The sequence below is a fragment of the Ranitomeya imitator genome, chromosome 4, assembly GCF_032444005.1.
Source record: "Ranitomeya imitator isolate aRanImi1 chromosome 4, aRanImi1.pri, whole genome shotgun sequence".
NCBI classification, from domain to species: domain Eukaryota; kingdom Metazoa; phylum Chordata; class Amphibia; order Anura; family Dendrobatidae; genus Ranitomeya; species Ranitomeya imitator.
Genome location: NC_091285.1, coordinates 699065048 through 699091559, shown reverse-complemented (window position 1 = coordinate 699091559; position 26512 = coordinate 699065048). Strand labels below are relative to the sequence as shown.

The following is a 26512-nucleotide window of genomic DNA, read 5'->3' as shown; positions in this document are numbered from 1 at the left end:
GACAATTCTCCCGCACTTTTCCCCCCTTGTCGCTGATCCCCAGCCCCCAACTCCTTCCCCCTTTCCCCTACAGCCAATCACCTCACGTAGTTCAAAAAACAATATGGAAAAAACCCTCCCGTGGCTCTGCCCATTCCAGCCCCCCTTTGGAAGATTGAATCCAAATGTCAATTGTATTTTGTAACTTATCAATTCAGTAGCATAGGGTGCAATTACTTTTCATGTAGTACCAGGAAAAGCTGAATAGAATTTTTCTTCAATAAATAAAATCACTAAGCAAAATGTATTTTCAGGATTACCTGAGTTGTTTCCTCTAATATTAACATTAGCTTGATGATCTCATTCAAACGCTCAAAAATAGAAGAAATTAGCAATGGAGCAAATGCTCTTCAAAGTCTTGTAAGAACTTGATTGCGCAAGACAGAATGAGCACTAACATTGCTACGATTACGTGCAGATTTACGGGAAATGGGGCTGTGAGCACATACTGAATACACAACTGTGGTTACTCTGAAGTGATCCTCAAGTCTTACAAGTAGCGCTTCTAGGGAACATTGCTTAGAGAATGCTACTTGTGAGACTTGAGGATGTAAAGAGCTTCAAATGTGGTAAACACAGACCTTGGAGACCTCAAAGTGTTCTACACATATTTCCTGAGCAATTCTAGGTCTTGCGATTCACAGCTAATCCATTTCCTGCAAATCAACATTCGTGGAAAAACTACAATTTCAAAAGATTCACTAATTTCTAGAAAAAATGCAATTTTCCAGCAATTTTATGCTTCTTCTTCTGCACATTCAACAGACAACCCAAAAAACGTAAAATTTGCAAAAAGGTGCAGCACAGCCAATCTTACTATTACCTATACAGTAAGTGGTAAAACCAAACGAAAAGACTAATGGTAGACAGTATCTTTGCAGTGCCGAATTACAAAATATTCACCGACAAAAACTTGGCTCCAGGTTAACGGAACAACAATCGCAGATACAATGTTGAGCAAACATAATATACAGGTATAAAACTGGATTACAGGGGAGGATCACCAAAGGCAAAACATCAACATACGCGACTGTACCAAGAAAAAAAAATAGAAAACATATCTGCAAATTAACAAAATGAAAAATAAGAAACAGTTGACCCTACAAAGTATGTCCACTTCGAAAAATCCTGTTAGGAGGTGAATTGCTAAGTGTAGGCTGTGGCTTCACAGTGACTGTGTTACTCCGTGCAGCTGCTACATCACTCCCCAGCTCCTCTATATACAGTATGATGAGCTCCTACATTTGGTATGGTGGTCCTCCAGTTTCACTTCATACGGTATTATTGCCCATCAACACCTTATGTACAGTATGATTCCCATGTAACCCCCCTATGTGCAAAATGATGGCTTCACAGCCTCTATGCACATTATGAAAGCCCTACAGCCTCACTATAGAGAGTATGAGAGTATGATAGTCACAAACCCCTATTTGTAATATAATGGTCACTAAGCCAACTTTATAATATGACGCCCCCACTGTCCTATCTATTCAGTAAGGAAGCCCTACAGCCCAACTACATACAATATGATGGCGTCACATCCACCTGAATACAGTACATAGTATGGTCCCATAGCCCCCTATATGTAGTATGATGGCCCACAGTCCGCTATAAACAGTATTTCTGCCCTATCTATACAGCATGAAAGCCCTACAGCCCCCTATATGTAGTCTGATGGCCCCTGTAGCTTCTCTATAAACAGTATTCTTGCCACATAGCCCCTCGTATACAATAAGGCTGCCCCTTCAGCTCCCTATATAGAGTGTGATGGCTCCTGCAGCACCTTATACACAGAATGATGACCTCCCGGCTCCTTTTTACACAGTATGGTGGCCCCACTGCTACACTACAGTATGATCGATATGACGCCCCACAGCCCCTATACACAGTATGTTATTCCTGCAAGATATCGCTTCACGTATATAAAGTTTACAGTAGTAAAGCAAATCATTATCATTAAATGATAGTAAAATAATAGGTGAGTGACTTTAGTAATGAAACAATTAAAACATGAGCAAGATCAGTTTCTGTTTTTTTTCCAGGCCATTGGCAAGTCCCCAAAAAAATGGTAAGGCATAAAGCCTAGCAGCCTGCAGAGTATGAGCTATGGGGAAAGACTAAAGGGTCTGGGAGTGTGTAGCTTGCAAAAAAGAGGAGACTTAACAGCTGTCTACAAACATCTGAAGAGCTGTCACAGTGTAGAGGGATCATCATTATTCTAATTTGCACATGGAAACACGAGAAGCAACGGGATGAAACTGAAAGGGAGAAGATACAGATTAGATATTAGAAAAAACTTTTTGACAGTGAGAGTGATCAATGAATGGAACAGGCGGCCATGAGATGTGGTGAGTTCTCCTTCAATGGAAGATTATTATTATTATTGTTATTAATTATATAGCGCCATTAATTCCATGGTGCTGTACATGAGAAAGGGGTTACATACAAAGTTATAGATATCGTTTACAGTAAACAGGTTTACGGTGACAGACTGGTACAGAGGGGAGAGGACCCTGTCCTTGCGGACTTACATCCTACGGCATTGAGCAGGGGGTTGGACACAAGGACCCTGGAGGTCCCGATGACCCTGGAGGTCCCGATGACCCTGGAGGTCCTGATGACCCCGGATGTCCCGATGACCCTGGAGGTCCCGATGACCCTGGAGGTCCCGATGACCCTGGAAGTTCTTTCCAACTCTAACATTCTATGATTCTATAGGGGACCAAACGCTCACATTGTAATGTTATGTTGGGTGTGAAGAATGGGTTTAATATATTTTTTAGCTTGTATTTTACATGAAAAATATGTTCATGAGTAAAACTAAGTGCACCCCTTTTTTAACTCAATGGTTTCAGAGCATAATATAAAAAATGTGATCCTTAAACACCCTAAGATTAGGTAAATTTAACCTCATATGAACAACGCAGGACAAATGACCCCAATACAGACCGCGATCTAAAACTCCAGAGCCTTCTGCGCAACAGTTAAAGAAAATATATTTTTTTAATCTTTTTTAATGTGATAAAGTTTGAGCTTTATAAAATAAATTTGTTCATGACTAGTGGAACTTTTGTTTTTCTCAGTAGACTCTTCCAGCTCCCAGAGGACAACAACAGAAGAACCTATGAAATGTTGTTTCCATCCATCCTGTAGATATAAATGTATGTAGTAGATTTACTGTACGCTTTCAGGTCAAATCAAGATTCTAATCAAACTTGCGACAGTGGGAAACCTTTTTTCTCATGTATTTATGAATGATCTTCCTGCCTTAGACTGAATTTGAAGCCTCCTAAGGAAAACACTCAGCGATCACAGATGCAGAACCAGGTACGGTAAGTACAAGAAACTACAAGTTATGGCCACTAGATTCCTGGAAATAATGCAACATCCAGACTTTAATTCAGATATGTGGATTTGAAGTTGGAATAAAATGTTTCTCCTCAAGTGAAATCAAATGGGTTCAATGTTACATTTTCTTCCTTTTCTTTTTCCTTTTACAAACTTAATCACTATATTACTGGCAGGTTCTTCTATACTTACATGAACCCTGCTGTACTGTTCGGTCAAAAATGACCGTTTTTGAACTTTGATATTTTTTCAATGTCACCTTTTATTTTCTAATTTACATCACTTAGTAAACTCTACCCCAGTTTACGGTCAGGCATATTTTCTGTCTTCCACAAATCTACTCTATGTTAAAGTTTATTCTGATCAACTTTTCCATCATACACAAGAGTTTTAGCCAAAATTTTGGGAAAAATGACAGCAATAGTGTGAAAAATCAATCTGCAATTCAAGTATTTGTGACTCTGGCATTGATGGTGTATCCTTACAATAGATCATCAATGTCTGATCGGTGGGGGTCTTGTCTCCAGTGTCGGTGGCAGCCAGAACTACTGCACAGCACAGCTCTAACAATGGAACAAGGACCTGCACATCCGCCCCCTATTGAAATCAGTACAGGAACCCCTTAAATCCCTGTAAAAAAAAAAAAAAAAAAACCTGTCTAAAAAAAAGTTGAAAAATATTACTTATTTCTGTTTTTTTTTTAATCTAACGAAACAGATAAAACCAAATCAGCCTCAGTCTTCTTCATCATAGAGCTGCAGGGCAGAAAATTTCTATTAATATCTATGAAACCTATTTGCATAAAATTGACTTTAGCTTTGTGCTACTTGTTCACTTTAAAAGAAAAGTCAAATAGAATTCTTTTCCCTTTACTATCATGAAGTTGATGCAAGGACTATTCTTTGGAAATTCCCTAAATCGAATGTCTCTAACCTAGATCCAAGACCAAGACGATATTTTTCCTGCCGGTGTTGGAGCAGGTATTCTCTCGTGATTACAACAATTGGATTTTCCAGTCACATCCTATTTTTTTTTTTGCTCTATATTTTCCAGCTCTAGTTTCATAAAATGCTCATAAGATCAGACAGGAAAACTTTCTAAAAAGACTGGAAGTGATTCTTGTATTGAAGAATATTGAATTCACAGTAAGTGCCAGAAAGTCAGGAGGAGGAGCAGGGTGCAGATGTGGAAGACGAGGTGGTGGATGATATGGTAACTGACCCAACCTGGCAGGAGGATATGCAGAGCGAGGACAGCAGCACACAGGGGGAGGGAGGTGTAGCATCCCCAACAGTCAGGAAGAAGCAGTGTGTTGGCCGTAGACAGAAGGTGGGCAACTGTTCTCTGTAACACCAACACGATGGAAGTTACCAGTCCAACTATTAGGTCTTCCCGGGTCTGGTTGTTTTTTAAAGACTTTGCCGATAACCCCAAACAGGCCATTTGCACCACCTGCCATGTCTGCATTAGCAGGGGTAGCAAAACCAGACTGACCCCCATCAGCATGATCAGGCACATGGCAATAAAGCACCACACTTTGTGGACCGAACCCCAGTCTCCAGGACAACTGTCTGCAGGTGACACCATTGCTTCTTCTGCTGTTGTGTGTGGAAGCCAAACCCCTGTCCATGGTGCCTGCGAAGATGACTACTGTCCTGCACCTATCTTTGCACACAGTCAACTATCACCATCATCAAGCACGTCCATGCCCTTGTCCCAGTCACTCTCATCAGGTTTTAGAGACCCATTTTATAATATGTGATTTTTGTATGGGGAAACCTGATGAACACAGGAATTAGCTGAGTCTTGATAAAGTTTCATTTAACCCCTTCCCGACCCATGACGCCACGTAGGCGTCATGAAAGTCGGTGCCAATCCGACCCATGACGCCTATGTGGCGTCATGGAAAGATCGCGTCCCTGCAGATCCGGTGAAAGGGTTAACTCCCATTTCACCCGATCTGCAGGGACAGGGGGAGTGGTAGTTTAGCCCAGGGGGGGGTGGCTTCACCCCCTCGTGGCTACGATCGCTCTGATTGGCTGTTGAAAGTGAAACTGCCAATCAGAGCGATTTGTAATATTTCACCTATTATAACAGGTGAAATATTACAATCCAGCCATGGCCGATGCTGCAATATCATCGGCCATGGCTGGAAATACTAATGTGCCCCCACCCCACCCCTCCGATCGCCCCCCCCAGCCCCCCGATCTGGCCGGTACACTGCTCCGGCTCCCCTCCGTCCAGTGCTCCGCTCTCCCCCGTGCTCTTGTCCGCTCCCCCGTGCTCCAATCACCCCCTCGTGCTCCAATCACCCCCCCTGCACTCCGATCCACCCCCCCGTGCTCCGTTCCAGCCCCCCCGTTCTCCGTTCCAGCCCCCCCGTGCTCCGTTCCACGCCCCCCGTGCTCCGTTCCACGCCTGCCGCGCTCCGATTCCCCCCCCGTGCTCCGATCCCCCCCCCGTGTTCCCCCCCACCCCATCATACTTACCGATCCTGCCGGGGTCCCGTCCGTCTTCTCCCTGGGCGCCGCCATCTTCCAAAATGGCGGGCGCATGCGCAGTGCGCCCGCCGAATCTGCCGGCCGGCAGATTCGTTCCAAAGTGCATTTTGATCACTGAGATATAATCTATCTCAGTGATCAAAATAAAAAAAATAATAAATGACCCCCCCCCTTTGTCACCCCCATAGGTAGGGACGTGCACACGTATTCTGGTCCTCTGCGGATTTTTCCGCTGCGGATTTGATAAATCCGCAGTGCTAAACCGCTGCGGATTTACCGCGTTTTTTTTCTGCGCATTTCACTGCGGTTTTACAATTGCGATTTTCTATTGGAGCAGTTGTAAAACCGCTGCGGAATCCGCACAAAGAAGTGACATGCTGCGGAATGTAAACCGCTGCGTTTCCGTGCAGTTTTTCCGCAGCATGTGTACAGCGATTTTTGTTTCCCGTAGGTTTACATTGAACTGTAAACTCATGGGAAACTGCTGCGGATCCGCAGCATTTTTTGCAGCGTGTGCACATACCTTTAGAATTAGGCTATGTGCACACGGTGCGGATTTGGCTGCGGATTGGCCGCTGCGGATTCGCAGCAGTGTTCCATCAGGTTTACAGTACCATGTAAACATATGAAAAACCAAATCCGCTGTGCCCATGGTGCGGAAAATACCGCGCGGAAACGCTGCGTTGTATTTTCCGCAGCATGTCAATTCTTTGTGCGGATTCCGCAGCATTTTGCACCTGTTCCTCAATAGGAATCCGCAGGTGAAATCCGCACAAAAAATGCTGGAAATCCGCGGTAAATCCGCAGGTAAAACGCAGTGTCTTTTACCCGCGGATTTTTCAAAAATGGTGCGGAAATATCTCACACGAATCCACAACGTGGGCACATAGCCTTAGGGTTAGGGTTGGAATTAGGGTTGTGGTTAGGGTTAGGGGTGTGTTGCGGTTAGGGTTATGATTAGGGTTATGGCTACAGTTGGGATTAGGGTTAGGGGTGTGTTGGGGTTAGTGTTGGAGGTAGAATTGAGGGGTTACCACTGTTTAGGCACATCAGGGGTCTCCAAACGCAACATGGCGCCACCATTGATTCCAGCCAATCTCGTATTCAAAAAGTCAAATGGTGCTCCCTCACTTCCGAGCCCTGACGTGTGCCCAAACAGTGGTTTACCCCCACATATGGGGTACCAGCATACTCAGGATAAACTGCGCAACAATTACTGGGGTCCAATTTCTCCTGTTACCCTTGTGAATCTAAAAAAATGCTTGCTAAAACATCATTTTTGAGGAAAGAAAAATGATTTTTTATTTTCACGGCTCTGCGTTGTAAACGTCTGTGAAGCACTTGGGGGTTCAAAGTGCTCACCTTACATCTAGATAAGTTCCTTGGGGGGTCTAGTTTCCAAAATGGGGTCACTTGTGGGGGGGTTCTACTGTTTAGGCACACCAGGGGCTCTGCAAACGCAATGTGACGCCCGCAGACCATTCCATCAAAGTCTGCATTTCAAAAGTCACTACTTCCCTTCTGAGCCCCGACGTGTGCCCAAACAGTGGTTTACCCCCACACATGGGGTATCAGAGTACTCAGGAGAAACTGGACAACAACTCTTGGGGTCCAATTTCTCCTGTAACCCTTGGGAAAATAAACAATTCTGGGCTAAATAATTATTTTTGAGGAAAGAAAACGTATTTATTATTTTCACGGCTCTGCATTATAAACTTCTATGAAGCACTTGGGGGTTCAAAGTGCTCACCACACATCTAGATAAGTTCCTTTCGGGGTCTAGTTTCCAAAATGGGGTCACTTGTGGGGGGTTTCTACTGTTAAGCCACATCAGGGGCTCTGCAAACGCAACGTGACGCCCACAGAGCATTCCATCAAAGTCTGCATTTCAAAACGTCACTACTTCACTTCCGAGCCCCGGCATGTGCCCAAACAGTGGTTTACCCCCACATATGGGGTATCAGCGTACTCAGGAGAAACTGGACAACAACTTTTGGGGTCAAATTTCTCCTGTTACCCTTGGGAAAATAAAAAATTGCAGGCTAAAAGATCATTTTTGAGAAAATAATTTTTTTTTTTATTTTCATGGCTCTGCGTTACAAACTTCTGTGAAGCACTTGGGGGTTCAAAGTCCTCACCACACATCTAGATTAGTTCCTTTGGGGGTCTAGTTTCCAAAATGGGGTCATTTCTGGGGGATCTCCAATGTTTAGGCACACAGGGGCTCTCCAAACGTGACATGGTGTCCGCTAATGATTGGAGCTAATTTTCCATTTAAAAAGCCAAATGGCGTGCCATCCCTTCCGAGCCCTGCTGTGCGCCCAAACAGCGTACTCAGGACAAACTGGACAACAATATTTGGGATCCAATTTCTCCTATTATCCTTGGCAAAATAGGAAATTCCAGGCTAAAAAATCATTTTTGAGGAAAGAAAAATTATTTTTTATTTTCATGGCTCTGCGTTATAAACTTCTGTGAAGCACCTGGGGGTTTAAAGTGCTCAATATGCATCTAGATAAGTTCCTTGGGGGGTCTAGTTTCCAAAATGGGGTCACTTGTGGGGGAGCTCCAATGTTTAGGCACACAGGGGCTCTCCAAACGCGACATGGTGTCCGCTAACAATTGGAGCTAATTTTCCATTCAAAAAGTCAAATGGCGCGCCTTCCCTTCCGAGCCCTGCCGAGTGCCCAAACAGTGGTTTACCCCCACATATGAGGTATCGACGTACTCGGGAGAAATTGCCCAACAAATTTTATGATCCATTTTATCCTACTGCCCATGTGAAAATGAAAAAATTGAGGCGAAAAGAATTTTTTTGTGAAAAAAAAGTACTTTTTCATTTTTACAGATCAATTTGTGAAGCACCTGAGGGTTTAAAGTGCTCACTAGGCATCTAAATAAGTTCCTTGGGGGGGTCTAGTTTCCAAAATGGGGTCACTTGTGGGGGAGCGCCAATGTTTAGGCACACAGGAGCTATCCAAACGCGACATGGTGTCCGCTAACGATGGAAATAATTTTTCATTCAAAAAGTCAAATGGCGCTCCTTCCCTTCCGAGCCTTACCATGTGCCCAAACAGTGGTTTACCCCCACATGTGAGGTATTGTTGTACTCAGGAGAAATTGCCCAACACATTTTAGGATCCATTTTATCCTGTTGTCCATGTGAAAATGAAAAAATTGAGGCTAAAATAATTTTTTTGTGAAAAAAAAGTACTTTTTCATTTTTACGGATCAATTTGTGAAGCACCTGGGGGTTTAAAGTGCTCACTATGCATCTAGATAAGTTCCTTGGGGCGTCTAGTTTCCAAAATGGGGTCACTTGTGGGGGAGCTCTAATTTTTAGGCACACGGGGGCTCTCCAAACGTGACATGGTGTCCGCTAAAGAGTGGAGCCAATTTTTGATTCAAAAAGTCAAATGGCGCTCCTTCCCTTCCAAGCCGTGCCGTGCGCCCAAACAGTGGTTTACCCCCACATATGAGGTATCAGCGTACTCAGGACAAATTGGACAACAACTTTCATGGTTCAGTTTCAACTTTTACCATTGGGAAAATAAAAAAAATTGTTGCTAAAAGATAATTTTTGTGACTAAAAAGTTAAATGTTCATTTTTTCCTTCCATGTTGCTTCTGCTGCTGTGAAGCACCTGAAGGGTTAATAAACTTCTTGAATGTGGTTTTGAGTACCTTGAGGGGTGCAGTTTTTAGAATTGTGTCACTTTTGGGTATTTTCAGCCATATAGACCCCTCAAACTGACTTCAAATGTGAGGTGGTCCCTAAAAAAAATGGTTTTGTAAATTTCGTTGTAAAAATGAGAAATCGCTGGTCAAATTTTAACCCTTATAACTTCCTAACAAAAAAAATTTTGTTTCCAAAATTGTGCTGATGTAAAGTAAACATGTGGGAAATGTTATTTATTAACTATTTTGTGTCACATATCTCTCTGGTTTAACAGAATAAAAATTCAAAATGTGAAAATTGCGAAATTTTCAAAATTTTCGCCAAATTTCCGTTTTTATCACAAATAAACGCAGAATTTATTGACCTAAATTTACCACTATCATGAAGCCCAATATGTCACGAAAAAACAATCTCAGAACCGCTAGGATCCGTTGAAGCGTTCCTGAGTTATTACCTCATAAAGGGACACTGGTCAGAATTGCAAGAAACGGCAAGGTCTTTAAGGTCAAAATAGGCTGGGTCATGAAGGGGTTAAATTGTTTGGTTTCAAATCTGGTGATAATTCGATTAATTGGTGAAGAGACAGTTTTGAGTGTAAATCGGCCCGTTTAGATGAAAAGTGAATGGATGGGTAAGATGATTGATAACTTTTAGTTAATAAAATTTAAAGTTAAATAAATTTTGCCATTTAACTTAACGCAGATGGTCAATCTGACCTTAGCCACTGAGATGTTCCTTTTAGGATTTCAAGGCAGTCAATGGTTCAGAATTTTTCTATTCTGTCTTTTCCTGGTGGTTTATTGTGGGACAATAGGTGGGAACCTCCTGATCATCACCCTGGTGTCCACCAGCAAGAACCTCCACACTCCAGTGTACTTCTTCATCTCACAACTGTCCATCAATGACATCCTGCTGATTACAGATATTGTCCCCAACATGCTTCAAATCATACTGAATAATGGGGGAAGCATTAACATTGATCGCTTGCATCACTCAACTCTGCTTCTTCTGTGCCGCACACACATCTGAGTGTCTTCTTCTAACCGTGATGTCTTACGACAGATACGTGGCCAACTGTAACCCCCTCCGTTACACCTCTATAATGACATGGACTTGTTGTGTAAAATTATCCATTAGCTGCTGGTTTTTCAGCCTTTCCACCATATTGATCAACAAGTTAACAATATCTATGCTGATGTTTTGTGGACCAAATATCATTGACCATTTCTTCTGTGATCTTGTTCAACTGTTAGAAATTGCCTGTTCTGGTAACTTAATTGTTCAGTCAGAAGTTTATATACTGAGCCCTTTTATAGTAATACTACCAACCCTAATAATTCTAGCCTCTTATATTAATATAATTGTTACCATCTCAAAAATTCCATCCGATATCAGCAGTCGGAGAGCCTTCTCCACCTGTAGCTCTCATCTCATTGTGGTCTCCATATTTTACTGCACTCTCTTAAGCGTTTATGTTTTCCCAACAAGAAGACAATCATCGACCATCAATAAAATACTGTCCCTACTGTACACAGTGTTTACCCCGTTCATCAACCCCGTTATATACAGTCTGAGGAACTGGGAGATTATGAAAGCATTACATGAAGCTGTACATAAAAACTTTTTATCTGACTATTGTCCATAAAACACTTCCACCCCTCATTATTAAACCACCAAATAACTCACGTTGAGTCTTTAGAGTTAGTAAGTGTCATTATTGGAAATGATGTGCACTACAAGGATGTGGGGACTAGAGAATGGTTGCACCAGGCGGAAGAAAGACACAAGAAAAAAGAGTGAAGCCTAATGATAGAACAATTGTGAAGTGCATTGAATCACATTCCAAATGGGAGTGTTACTCAGAGTGCGAAAAATATTTAAAAGTTTCAAATGAGATGCGGGAATGCTTTACCTGCATAGTAAGTGTTCTTATGAATTCAATACAATTATTTGAAAACCTGTTTCCATCATCTAATTTATCAACTGTGATCTACACAAACATTTTTCAGGTCATTGCCATATTTTAGTTTCCAAGCATAAACCTACATGTAAATACTTTACAACGTAGCATTTCAGTTGGATTGTATTGATGTTCAAGTGAGCAATAAAATAAAAAAAAATAAAGTTAAGGTTTTACAACTCTTTTAATAGTTGAATTTAAAACCACACATGCCAGAACAATATTGTTGGTTGCTGCCGCAAATTGCTAGTGGAGATTAGGGTTGAGCGACTTTTACTTTTTTAGGATCGAGTCGGGTTTCGCGAAACTTGACTATCTCAAAAGTCGAGTCGAGTGAAATCGGCCAATTATCGCGAAAAGTCGGGGATCGACCGAAACACGAAACCCAATGCGAGTCAATGGGGAAGCATAGTCGGCAGTGAGTAGAGGCCAGGAAAACACCTACAGTGCCCATTTTAATGGCAAAAACATCCATTCTTGTTACTGAAGCTTGTCAATCTTAATTTACCTTATAATAATAGTTAGGCATTGGAAATTGGGGGTCATTTGGCTAAAGTTGTGGGGGCTATGGCTGGTTCAAGTATTTAGAGGGCCCAGGATACGTGAACCACGTCACGGCAGTGGAGCAGGGAGAGGTAAGTATTTCAACTTTGCAAGTGCTGTGATCCTGAGCAAGCAGGGGGGCCCACTCGTTTGCATTGGCACTGGCACAGGGCCCCTCAAAGTACAGCGGTGTGTTTGCACGGCGGGGGCGCCTCCCACCGGCAGCGACACTTTTGCGTACTATGAGGGGCCCTGTGCCAGTGACGTCGCCAACGAGTATTCCTCCCCCCACCTGATGAAGGAACCTGCACTTTCATCTGCACCTTCCTCTTTGTCCCCGTGTAAGGTGGTATAGTACGCGGGAAGGAGAACCAGACTTTCAGCAGGGTCACATTCTGGCTGTATAGCATGCACGGGGAATGTAGCGTTCTGGGTCAATGTACCAGCAGACTCATCTAGTACTGGCTGGGCAATTGGCAGGATGAGGAGGAAACACAGATATGGGCCTAAAGAATAAATTGGGCTAAATGCATTTCAAAATTGGTAACACAGGACTAATCAGGGGGCATTGCAGTGGAGGACAACTGTAATGTGAGGCTGACACAGTGAGTAGGCCCAAATCAGTAAGTAGTCGAAATGCAGTTCAAAATTGGCAACAGTAGTAAACTGGCGGCACAGCTTTGTTCAGTGGAGAACAGCAAGGAGCCGCAAACACCGTTAGTAGGGCCAACAAAACTAGTAGGCCAAATGCAGTGTAATATTAAAAACAATTTAACAAGAGCCTGAAGATAAAAGCTCAGTAAAGGAAACCTGAAGAACACCTAGGAGCGGCAGACACCGTTAGTAGGCCCCAACCAAACTGGTAGGCCACATGCTTTATATTATTAAAACTACTTAATGAAAGCCTGAAGATAGAAGCTCAGGACAGGAAACCAGGAGAAAACCTTGGAGCGGCAGACACCGTTAGTAGGCCCCAACCAAACTAGTAGGCCAAATGCAGTTTAATATTAAAACTACTTAATGAAAGCCTGAAGATAGAAGCTCAGGAAAGTAAACCAGTAGAACACCTTGGAGCGGTAGACACCGTTAGTAGGCCCCAACCAAAGTAGTAGGCCAAATGCAGTTTAATATTTTAAAAAACAAAGGACAAAAGCCTGAAGATTGAAGCTAATGAACAAAAACCAGGAGAACACCAAGAAGCGGCAGACATCGTTAGTAGGCCCCAACCAAACTAGTAGTCCCAATGCAGTTTTCAAATTACGATAGGCTGAAAACCTGACAATTGAAGCTCAGCTTTTTTAAGTGGAAGACAGCTGTATTGAGTGGCGCAGACAGACACAGGTAGTAGGCCTTAAACCAAAAAGTTGGCTCAAAGCAGTATAAAAAAGGTTACAGGGTTACACGGGCAGCATTGGAAGGAGGGATCGCAGTTAGACTTACTAGGCCTAAAATACAAAAAATAAGGCTTTATGCACTTTTTAATTGGTTCCAGGGCTACACAGGCAGTATTGGTGTGGTCAGTGGAGGACAATTGGAAGGAGGGACCGCAGACAGACTTACTAGGCCTAAAATAAAAAGTAGGCTCTATGCACTTTTTAATAGGTTCCAGGGGTACACAGGCAGCATTGGTGTGGTCAGTGGAGGACAATTGGAAGGAGGGACCGCAGACAGACTTACTAGGCCTAAAATAAAATAAAAAGAGCCTCTATGCACTTTTTAATAGGTTCCAGGGGTACACAGGCAGCATTGGTGTAGTCAGCGGAGGACAATTGGAAGGAGTGTCTGACACAGTTAGTAGGCCAAAATAATAAATTGAGGTTAATGTCTTGCAAAAAAGAAATGTAACAAATAAACAGGTGGCATACCTAGGTACAAGGGTGGGCTCCTCTGCTGACTTGCAGACAGTGGTATTTGGCGCAAAGTATTAACTGGTGTAAATGTAGGACAGGACCCCTGAAAAATTTTGCTATCTGATCAGTATGCCTTCAAAGCTACGAGTTTTCCACAATAGATACACCAGGCCTCAGCCTGACATAACAGACTGTATAAAATATCATTTTTGGGGGTGAGTTTAAATTTAAAAAAAGGAGACCAAGGCCAGCACACAGACTTATGATACGTATACCTGCGAAACTAAGATTTTTCCACCACAGATACAACAGGTCTCAGACTGTATAATTTTTTGTGGGGGGTTCTGGAAAATTTTTAAAATAACAAAAAAGAGTGGAGTAAGGCTAGCAGACAGACATATGAAACTTATGCCTGCAAAGCTACGATTTTTCCCCAACCGATACACCAGGCCGCAGCCGCAGATAACAGTCTAATTTTTTTTTCTTCTAAGTGAAATTTGGCAAAAAAATAAAAATGAGTACAACAATGCTAGCAGACAGAACTATGAAACTTATGCCTAAGAAGCTACGATTTTTCCACCACCGATACACAAGGCCTTAGCCTGACATAACAGACTGTATAATTTTTTTTTTGTTTTTTGGATATTTTTTTTTTAAGTGGAACAAGGCTAGCAGACAGAACTTTGAAACTTATGCCTGCGAAGCTAAAATTTTTCCACCACAGATACAACATCCCTCTCAGCTGCCACTAAACTTCTATCTTTCACTTCCTCCTTTGGCCTCACTCAATGGTCTTCTGAAGCCACTCACAAAGATGGGTACACATTTGACCTCATCTTCACCCGCCTCCGCTCCCTATCTAACCTCTCTAACTCACCTCTTCCTCTTTTTGACCACAATCTACTCACATCCTATTCCCTCTCCACTCCTTATCTACAATTCCCACCCCACAAACTTGCACACCCTCACAGAAATCTTAAACACGTTTATCTACATTCACTCTCGGAATCCCTCCTCCCTCTCACAGACATAAGTTCCCTACACAATGCGGATGATGCTGCCGCTCTATATAACACCACAATAGCTGCAGCTTTGGAATCTCTTGCCCCTCTCACACATACCAAAGCTCGCAAAATCAACAGACAGCCCTGGCACACCAGCCTGACCAAAGAACTGAGGCAAGCTTCCAGGGCTGCAGAGCGGAGATGGAAAAGATCCCACTCCAACGAGCACTTTATCGCATTCAAACAGTCCCTCACTGCTTTCAAGACCACACTCGCCACAGCTAAACAAACCTACTTCTCTTCTCTCATATCCTCCCTGTCTCACAACCATAAACAGTTATTCAAGACCTTCAACTCTCTCCTCCATCCCCCAGCACCTCCTCCCTCCCCACTCATCTCAGCTGAAGACTTTGCCTCATTTTTCAAGCAGAAGTTTGAGAACATCAGAGACAGTTTTAGTCGACAACCCCCAGAGCCCTTCCTCCCAACTACCCAGCCCTCCACGTCAAAAACCAACTTCTCCACTATTACAGAAGATTGACTATACTTTCTACTATCAAGATCGCATCTCACAACCTGTGCACTTGACCCGATCCCATCCCACTTCATCCCAAATCTCGTCACAGTCTTCATCCCAATTCTAACCATCTCTTCAACCTATGACTAACAACTGGTGTTTTCCCCTCAAGCTTTAAACATGCCTCAATCACACCTATCCTCATAAAGCCCTCTCTTGACCCATCCTCTGTAGCTGGCTATTGCCCTATATCACTTCTCCCCTATGCCTCAAAACTACTGGAACAACACATCCATCTTGAACTGTCCTCCCATCTATCTTCCTGCTCACTTTACGACCGCTTACAATCAGGCTTCCGGTCACACCACTCCACTCAAACTGCCCTAACTAAGGTCACCAATGACCTATTAACCGCCAAGAGCAAGCGGCACTACTCTATCCTCCTCCTCCTGGACCTGTCCTCTGCCTTTGACACAGTGGACCATTCCCTATTACTACAGACCCTCTCATTCCTTGGCATCAAAGACTTGGCCCTATCCTGGATCTCATCATACCTAACTGACCGAACATTCAGCGTCTCTCATTCACACACCACCTCCTCACCTCGCCCCCTATCTGTTGGAGTCCCACAAGGCTCAGTCCTTGGGCCCCTGCTCTTCTCCATTTACACTTTTGGCCTGGGACAGCTCATAGAATCTCATGACTTTCAGTATCAGCTCTATGCTGATGACACACAGATCTACATCTTTGGACCAGATATCACCACCCTACTAACCAGAATCCCTCAATGTCTATCCGCTATTTCATCCTTCTACTCCGCTAGATTTCCAAAACTTAACATGGACAAAACAGAATTCATTGTCTTTCCCCCATCTCACGCGACCCCCCCAACGAACCTATCCATTTCAGTAAACAGCTGCCCACTCTCCCCAGTCCCACAAGCTCGCTGCCTTGGGGTAATCCTTGACACTGATCTCTCCTTCAAACCGCATATCCAAGCCCTTTCCACTTCCTGCAGCCTTCAACTCAAAAATATTTCACGGATCCATATATTCCTAAACCAAGAATCTGCAAAAACCCTAGTCCATGCCCTCATCATCTCCCGCCTCGACTACTGCAACCTCCTGCTCTGTGACCTCCCTTCTAACACTCTCGCACCCCTCCAATCTATTCTAAACTCTGCTGCCCAACTAATCCACCTGTCCCCCCGCTATTCCCCGGCCTCTCCCCTCTGTCAATCCCTTCACTGGCTCCCTATTACCCAGAGACTCCAGTACAAAAGCCTAACCATGACATACAAAGCCATCCACAACCTTTCTCCTCCATACATCTGTGACCTCGTCTCCCAGTACTTTCCTGCATGCAACCTCCGATCCTCACAAGACCTCCTTCTCTACTCCCCTATTATCTCCTCTTCCCACAATCGTATACAAGATTTCTCTCGCGCATCACCCCTACTCTGGAACTCTCTACCACAACATATGAGACTCTCACCTACCATCGAAACCTTCAAAAAGAACCTGAAGACCCACCTCTTCCTACAAGCCTACAACCTGCAGTAACCACCGATCGACCAAACTACTGCACGACCAGCTCTATCTTCACCTACTGTATCCTCACCCATCCCTTGTAGATTGTGAGCCCTCGCGGGCAGGGTCCTCTCTCCTCTAGTACCAGGCGGGACTTGTATTGTTCAAGATTATTGTACCTGTTTACATTATGAATACCCCTCCTCCCATGTAAAGTGCCATGGAATAAATGGCGGTATAATAATAATAAATAATAACAATAATAATAATAATAGGCCTCAGCCTGACATAACAGACTGTATAATTTTTTGTTGGAGGGGGTTGGAGAAATTTTAAAATAAAAAAAGAAGAGTGGAATAAGGCTAGCAGACAGAACTGTAAAACTTATGCCTGTGAAGCTAGTATTTTTCCACAACCGATACACCAGCCGTCAGCCTCAAATAACAGACTGATGTAAAGGTGGTTAATAACCCAAAACAAATGACCACATAAATGCAAAGTAGGGTACACCTCCAAAAAACTAGGAAACCAAACAAACAAGGAAAGTACCAAAAACCAATAACATATTAATTTTTATTGATATAAATAAAGTAAAATATATCATATATATTCCTATATATAATCCCAAGGGAAAACACAGCTGAGCAGATCACACACAAATATTACAATAGTAATGAATATGAATATATTGCTTTATAGATGTACTATACACAGTGATCAAAGTCCCTGCATTCATAAAGTGCCAGTGCATGTAAACCACAGAAACAGTAACTGGTAAGAAACGTACAAAACATATCAAATAACCTATGTACGGAAATATGTATGAAGTGACAGTGCGCAAAGAGGCTAAAAGTGCCGTTGGCATTTTTATAGCATAGTATTTTATAGCATAGTATCTCCTGCAATTTTATAGCATAGAACTAAGAGGATAGATCAAGATTGTCTTGGCAGGCAAAAAATGTTATAGCCTAAGCTGAAAGAGTGAAACATAATGCCAAGAAATAGTGTGTGGACTGCTCAGTTAGAAAACATGCCCCAAATGTAAATGTGGCCTTGATTTTTGGGGGCACAACTAAATTGTGTCAACAAGCTGACTATGACCAAAAAAAAAAAGATTTTTTTGGCGCACTCACATCTGGGACAAAAAAAAGGTAGATTTGAACGTTCTTAGATTTCAATAACCTGGCTGTAGCCTGCAGCGTGACCAACCAAATAAATGTTGAAATAAGGGGGCTATGGATTTCTTTAGAATAAAAGGAGCAGTGAATAAAAAAATGCCACAGCAAATTGCAGCTAGATATATAGTAAACTACCTGTTAGGAGTCGAGTTTCCTCTGCTGCACAGGGGGAATCTCGATCCGTGTCTGCTGCGGTCTCCCATTCGGTATCGGCCGCAGTGGGCTCTGCTCAGCGGAGATGTCGCACCCAGCGTCTCGCTGGGGCTGATTCGGTACATAGGGTCACTACTGCCTTTTCTGGCTTTCCTATGGTACCCTGCACTGATCTGTGGCGAGCGGGCCTCTCTGGGACTAAGTCCTTGTTTACTCACACTGAGCATGCCCAGGGCAGGGTCTCCCATTGGAGGTCGAGGGCCACATGTTCGCTCACATGCTCAGGTGCTGCAGTACATTCCAGTGGTCCTCCTGGAAGGTCCTGAAAGGGCAAAACATGCTCAGGTACTGCAGCACTTTCCATTGGTCCTTCAGGAAGGTCCTGAAAGGGCAAAAACTTCAGTAGCAGCTTCCTGTGCTGCAACTATATAAACTGCGCATGACCGCACGGCCATGCGCTAGTATTGTCTTGAAAATATGTGTGTGTGTAGATGGATGTATGTCGAAGGATGAAAGCTCCTAAATATCCCTCTCTAGTGTTGTTGACTGTTTGCGGATGATGGTAGCTATCTAGCGCCCGACTAGCCATCAGCACAAAACACACATAACAGCGTCTAGTTGCTGTGACCGCCTGTACGGCGCCGTGCGCTTTCCTTACCCAAGCCTGGGTGGTTAGCGGCGTCCATTTGTGTGGCACCGCACGCACTCTCGTGCCTTTATTTACTATTTCGATAGTTTCCTTGCACACCCAGTTGCGGTGTTGTGCCAGCAGTGGTCTAATTGCACTTCAATTCTAGTTGGGGTTTTGTTCGCTGACTTATTGCTTGCGCTCTATGTGCGGTACCGCGGTCCTGTGACGCAACAGGATCGCTTCCTTCACGCAAGGTGAAGTTAACCCTTGTATGTATACTTATAGTACCGCCATATAGTCCGTCTTACTTAGCAGCAGGTACTTTCCTGCACGGTGGATCCCGGGTTGCGAACGCACCAATTCCATCTAATAAACTATATATTTGGTGCGTTCCGCCAACCCTAACAGAATACTAGCGCCAGGATCTGGCTAAGTAATGGCGGATGAACAGCGATTGCAGGGGTACATCCAGCTGCTGGAGGGCCGGTTGGCGTCTCTTGAGCGTGCAACCTCGGCGGTGGATGTTACCGCAATAGCTGTTCAGGCTGCTAGCGTGGCTGCAGCAGCTTTACCCACTGCCACCTCTGTTCCGACCCTATCTCACCTTCCTTTGCCTGAGAGATACTCTGGGGACAGTAAGTCCTGTAGGGGTTTCGTGAGCCAATGTGGTATACACCTCGAGCTTCTGGCTGCACGTTTCCCTACTGAGCGGGCAAAGGTGGGATTCATAATCTCCCTCTTGTCGGACAGAGCGTTGGAGTGGGCTACGCCGCTGTGGGAGCGCAACGATCATGTGGTGTGGAGTGTTCCTCGGTTTCTAGACTCTCTGAAACAGGTCTTTTTAGGACCTCAAGTCACCCATGATACAGCGCTCCAGCTGCTGGCTTTGACTCAGGGTTCAACCATGGTCAGCCATTTTGCTGTTCTCTTCCGGACATTAGCGTCTGAGTTGGAATGGTCAGATAAAACCCTCATTCCCGTATTTTGGAGGGGGCTGGCTGACCATGTAAAAGACGCTTTGGCCACTAGGGAGATTCCCGCCACACTGGAGGAGCTCATAGCCATATCTACTCGCATAGACCTTCGTTTTCACGAGCGAAGGTTGGAGCGAGCCCAGTGTAGGCAGAGGTTTCGGCTGGCTCCCACCTTCGCCAAACCTTTGGAATCTCCAGTGCAGGCGTCCGAGTCACATGAAGCCTTAGAGGTGACACGAGCGGGATCCAAGTCTCAGTCCGCCCGTGCACATAAGGTCCGTCATGTTTACCGGCAGTCAGGACATCTTGCCTCCAAGGGTCCTCAGCGGTCGGGGAAACATCAGCGTTTAGTTGCAGTTGGAGGAGGTACACTAGACACGGCGACGTTTGCCTCAAAGTTGTCCTTCAAGGGGACAATTACCATAGGCCCATCCACTCTTATGGTCGAGCTATGCGTGGATTCTGGGGCAGAGGGTAATTTTATGTCTTCCTCTTTTGCCCAGCGTCACGTAATACCCTTGGTGATGCTCGCCAAGCCTGTGACCATTCGAGTGGTAAATGGGTCAACACTACCCTCACAGATTACGCACCAAACCATTCCTTTCACGCTTACTGTGTCTCCATCACATCAGGAGATAATCTCCCTATTAGTCACTCCTGAGGGAATTGATGAGGTCCTGTTGGGGATACCATGGCTTCGCTACCATTCTCCTCATATTGAGTGGTCCTCTGGGAGAATTTTGGGATGGAGTAAATCCTGCGAGGATAGATGTCAGAGGGAGTGCGTTCAGGTTGCTACTACACAGGTACCCGCAGATCTTTCCTCTCTCCCCAAGCACTATTGGCCCTATGCAGACATGTTCTCCAAAAGAGCTGCGGAGACCCTTCCGCCTCACCGCCCCTATGACTGTCCTATTGACCTCTTGCCTGGTGCTGAACCTCCCCGGGGTCGAGTCTATCCGTTATCTCTCCCGGAGACGGAGGCAATGTCTCAGTACATCCAAGAGAATCTGGCAAGAGGATTCATTAGGAAGTCAGTGTCACCGGCAGGGGCTGCGTTCTTCTTCGTACAGAAGAAGACTGGAGACTTACGTCCATGCATAGACTACAGGGGTCTTAACGCCATCACCATTAAGAACAAGTACCCATTACCCCTGATATCTGAGCTGTTTGATAGGCTATGGGGAGCGAGGGTATTTACGAAGTTAGATCTGCGGGGTGCCTACAACCTGATTCACATCCGTGAGGGGGATGAATGGAAGATGGCTTTTAACACCAGGGATGGGCACTATGAATATCTGGTGATGCCCTTTGGGCTCTGTAATGCCCCAGCCGTTTTCCAAGACTTTGTGAACGACATCTTCCGGGATATGCTCACCACCTCGGTCGTAGTCTATCTGGATGATATTCTCATCTTCTCTCCAGATATTGACTCCCATCGGAGAGATGTTCGCAAAGTCTTCGACCTCTTACGGGCAAACTCCCTCTACGCCAAGTTGGAGAAGTGTGTGTTTGAGCAGGAGTCCTTGCCTTTCCTTGGTTATATCATCTCTGCCCAGGGTTTGGCTATGGATCCTGCCAAGCTACAGGCTGTAATGGACTGGCAGGAACCCCATTCTCTTAAAGCGGTGCAGCGCTTTATGGGGTTCATTAATTATTATCGCCAGTTCATCCCACACTTCTCAACTTTGGTAGCTCCCTTGGTTGCCCTCACCAAGAAGGGAGCAAATCCCAAGTTGTGGTCAGAGGAGGTCTCCAAAGCCTTTCTCTCGATCAAGTCACACTTCGCTAGCACTCCCATCCTACATCGCCCCGATGTTGATAAGCCATTTATCTTGGAGGTGGATGCCTCATCCGTTGGTGCTGGAGCAGTCCTTTTCCAAAAGGATGCTCAAGGTCGGAAGCATCCTTGCTTCTTCTTCTCCAAGAACTTCACACCAGCGGAGAGGAATTATTCCATTGGGGACAGGGAGTTGCTGACCATGAAGTTGGCTTTTTCGGAGTGGAGACATCTCTTGGAGGGAGCTCGCTTTCCCTTCCAAGTCTTCAATGACCACAAGAACTTGGTGTATCTGCAAACGGCCCAGCGGCTGAATTCTCGCCAGGCTAGATGGTCCCTGTTCTTCTCCCGGTTCCATTTTACTCTCCATTTCCTCTCCGGGGAGAAGAACGTTCGTACTGACGCTCTCTCCCGCTCTGTGGTGTCATAGGAGGAGGAGGAGCCTCGGCTTATTGTCCCGGTTTTCTGAGTCATCTGCTGGGACATCGGGTTCATCCACAGATGAGTTTGAGGTGAATGCTATTGTGGGGTGCAAGGTGGTACGTGGCAAGAAATTTTATCTGGTGGACTGGAAGGGTCACGGCCCAGAGGATAGAACCTGGGAGCCTGTGGAGCACATTCGGGCTCCGCTGCTTATCGCAGCTTTTGAGCATAGTGAGGCTCAAGGGGGGGGGCCCTAGGGGGGGGTAATGTTAGGAGTTGAGTTTCCTCTGCTGCACAGGGGGAATCTCGATCCGTGTCTGCTGCGGTCTCCCATTCGGTATCGGCCGCAGTGGGCTCTGCTCAGCGGAGACGTCGCTCCCAGTGTCTCGCTGGTGCTGATTCGGTGCATAGGGTCACTACTGCCTTTTCTGGCTTTCCTGTGGTACCCTGCACTGATCTGCAGCGAGCCAGCCTCTCTGGGACTAAGTCCTTGTTTACTCACACTGAGCATGCCCAGGGCAGGGTCTCCCATTGGAGGTCGAGGGCCACATGTTCGCTCACATGCTCAGGTGCTGCAGTACATTCCATTGGTCCTCCTGGAAGGTCCTGAAAGGGCAAAACATGCTCAGGTACTGCAGCACTTTCCATTGGTCCTTCTGGAAGGTCCTGAAAGGGCAAAAACTTCAGTAGCAGCTTCCTGTGCTGCAACTATATAAACTGCGCATGACCGCACGGCCATGCGCTAGTATTGTCTTGAAAATATGTGTGTGTGTAGATGGATGTATGTCGAAGGATGAAAGCTCCTAAATATCCCTCCCTAGTGTTGTTGACTGTTTGCGGATGATGGTAGCTATCTAGCGCCCGACTAGCCATCAGCACAAAACACACATAACAGCGTCTAGTTGCTGTGACCACCTGTATGGCGCCGTGCGCTTTCCTTACCCAAGCCTGGGTGGTTAGCGGCGTCCGTTTGTGCGGCACCGCACGCACTCTCGTGCTTTTATTTACTATTTCGATAGTTTCCTTACACACCCAGTTGCGGTGTTGTGCCAGCAGTGGTGTAATCGGACTTCAATCCTAGTTGGGGTTGTGTTAGCTGACTTATTGCTCGCGCTCTATGTGCGGTACCGCGGTCCTGTGACGCAACAGGATCGCTTCCTTCACGCAGGGTGAAGTTAACCCTTGTATGTATACTTATAGTACCGCCATATAGTCCGTCTTACTTAGCAGCAGGTACTTTCCTGCACGGTGGATCCCGGGTTGCGAACGCACCAATTCCATCTAATAAACTATATATTTGGTGCATTCCACCAACCCTAACACTAGCTTTTGAACCCGTTCTACGCCCGGGTGGCGAGCATTTATATTGGTATATGGTCCCCATCCTGTCATGTGCTGCACCCATTGTGCGTCCCCATCCTGTCATGAGCTGCTCCATCCTGCGTCCCCATCCTGTCATGAGCTGCTCCATCCTGCGTCCCCATCCTGTCATGAGCTGCTCCATCCTGCGCCCCTATTCTGACATGTGCTGCTCCATCCTGCGTCCCCATCCTGTCATGAGCTGCTCCATCCTGCGCCCCTATTCTGACATGTGCTGCTCCATCCTGCGTCCCCATCCTGACATGTGCTGCTCCATCCTACATCCCCATTCTGACATGTTCTGCTCCATCCTGCATCCCCATCCTGACATGTGCTGCTCCCATCCTGCACCCCCATTCTGACATGTGCCGCACCCATCCTGCGCCCCCATTCTGACATGTGCTGCTCCCATCCTGCGTCTCCATTCTGACATGTGCTGCTGCCATCCTGCGTCTCCATCCTGTCATGAGCTGCTCCATCCTGCGCCACCATTCTGACATGTGCTGCTCCCATCCTGCGTCCCCATCCTGTCATGAGCTGCTCCATCCTGCGCCCCTATTCTGACATGTGCTGCTCCATCCTGCGTCCCCATCCTGTCATGAGCTGCTCCATCCTGCGCCCCTATTCTGACATGTGCTGCTCCATCCTGCGTCCCCATCCTGACATGTTCTGCTCCATCCTACATCCCCATTCTGACATGTTCTGCTCCATCCTGCATCCCCATCCTGACATGTGCTGCTCCCATCCTGCACCCCCATTCTGACATGTGCCGCACCCATCCTGCGCCCCCATTCTGACATGTGCTGCTCCCATCCTGCGTCTCCATTCTGTCATGTGCTGCCCCATCCTGCGTCCCCATCCTGACATGTGCTGCTGCCATCCTGCGTCTCCATCCTGTCATGAGCTGCTCCATCCTGCGCCACCATTCTGACATGTGCTGCTCCCATCCTGCGTCCCCATCCTGACATGTGCTGCTCCCATCCTGCGTCTCCATTCTGTCATGTGCTGCCCCATCCTGCGTCCCCATCCTGACATGTGCTGCTGCCATCCTGCGTCTCCATCCTGTCATGAGCTGCTCCATCCTGCGCCACCATTCTGACATGTGCTGCTCCCATCCTGCGTCCCCATCCTGACATGTGCTGCTCCCATCCTGCACCACCATTCTGACATGTGCCGCACCCATCCTGCGCCCCCATTCTGACATGTGCTGCTCCCATCCTGCGTCTCCATTCTGTCATGTGCTGCCCCATCCTGCGTCCCCATCCTGACATGTGCTGCACCCATCCTGCGTCCCCATTCTGTCATGTGCTGCTCCATCCTGCGCCCCCATCCTGTCATGTGCTGCTCCATCCTGCGTCTCCATCCTGTCATGTGCTGCTCCCATCCTGCGTACCCATCCTGTCATGAGCTGCTCCATCCTGCGCCCTTATCCTGTCATGAGCTGCTCCATCCTGCGTCCCCATCCTGTCATGAGCTGCTCCATCCTGCGTCCCCATTCTGTCATGTGCTGCTCCATCCTGCGCCCCCATCCTGACATGTGCTGCACTCATCCTGCTTCCCCATTCTGTCATGTGCAGCTCCATCCTGCGCCCCCATTCTGACATGTGCTGCTCCCATCCTGCGCCCCCATCCTGACATGTGCTGCTCCATCCTGCGCCCCCATTCTGTCATGTGCTGCTCCATCCTGCGTCCCCATTCTGTCATGTGCTGCTCCATCCTGCGTCTCCATCCTGTCATGAGCTGCTCCATCCTGCGTCCCCATTCTGTCATGTGCTGCTCCATCCTGCGCCCCCATCCTGACATGTGCTGCACCCATCCTGCGTCCCCATTCTGTCATGTGCTGCTCCATCCTGCGCCCCCATCCTGTCATGTGCTGCTCCATCCTGCGTATCCATCCTGTCATGTGCTGCTCCCATCCTGCGTCCCCATCCTGTCATGAGCTGCTCCATCCTGCGCCCTTATCCTGTCATGAGCTGCTCCATCCTGCGTCCCCATCCTATCATGAGCTGCTCCATCCTGCGCCCCCATTCTGACATGTGCTGCTCCATCCTGCGTCCCCATCCTGACATGTGCTGCACCCATCCTGCACCCCCATTCTGACATGTGCTACACCCATCCTGCGTCCCCATTCTGACATGTGCTGCTCCCATCCTGCGCCCCCATCCTGACATGTGCTGCTCCATCCTGCGCCCCCATTCTGAAATGTGCTGCTCTATCCTGCATCCCCATCCTGACATGTGCTGCTCCCATCCTGCACCACCATTCTGACATGTGCCGCACCCATCCTGCGCCCCCATTCTGACATGTGCTGCTCCCATCCTGCGTCTCCATTCTGTCATGTGCTGCCCCATCCTGCGTCCCCATCCTGACATGTGCTGCTGCCATCCTGCGTCTCCATCCTGTCATGAGCTGCTCCATCCTGCGCCACCATTCTGACATGTGCTGCTCCCATCCTGCGTCTCCATCCTGTCATGAGCTGCTCCATCCTGCGTCCCCATTCTGTCATGTGCTGCTCCATCCTGCGTCCCCATCCTGACATGTGCTGCACCCATCCTGCGTCCCCATTCTGTCATGTGCTGCTCCATCCTGCGCCCCCATCCTGTCATGTACTGCTCCATCCTGCATCTCCATCCTGTCATGTGCTGCTCCCATCCTGCGTCCCCATCCTCTCATGAGCTGCTCCATCCTGCGCCCCCATCCTGTCATGAGCTGCTCCATCCTGCGTCCTCATCCTGTCATGAGCTGCTCCATCCTGCGCCCCCATTCTGACATGTGCTGCTCCATCCTTCGTCCCCATCCTGACATGTGCTGCTCCATCCTGCGCCCCCATTCTGACATGTGCTGCACCCATCTTGCGCCCCCATTCTGACATGTGCTGCTCCCATCCTGCGCTCCCATCCTGACATGTGCTGCTCCATCCTGCGCCCCCATTCTGACATGTGCTGCTCTATCCTGCGTCCCCATCCTGACATGTGCTGCACCCATCCTGCACCCCCATTCTGACATGTGCTGCACCCATTCTGCGCCCCCATTCTGACATGTGCT

The 26512-nt window shown here is 46.6% G+C and overlaps 1 protein-coding gene across 1 annotated transcript in view; it reads left to right on the top strand.

The window, feature by feature from the left end:
* The first annotated feature begins 2620 nt into the window (after positions 1-2620).
* LOC138674772 (olfactory receptor 1496-like) overlaps positions 2621-26512 on the top strand; it is a 42101-nt gene continuing 18209 nt past the window's right edge. The window contains exon 1 of the mRNA XM_069762590.1: positions 2621-2722. Coding sequence (XP_069618691.1) covers positions 2621-2722 — 102 coding nt within the window. The remainder of the gene's footprint in view (positions 2723-26512) is intronic.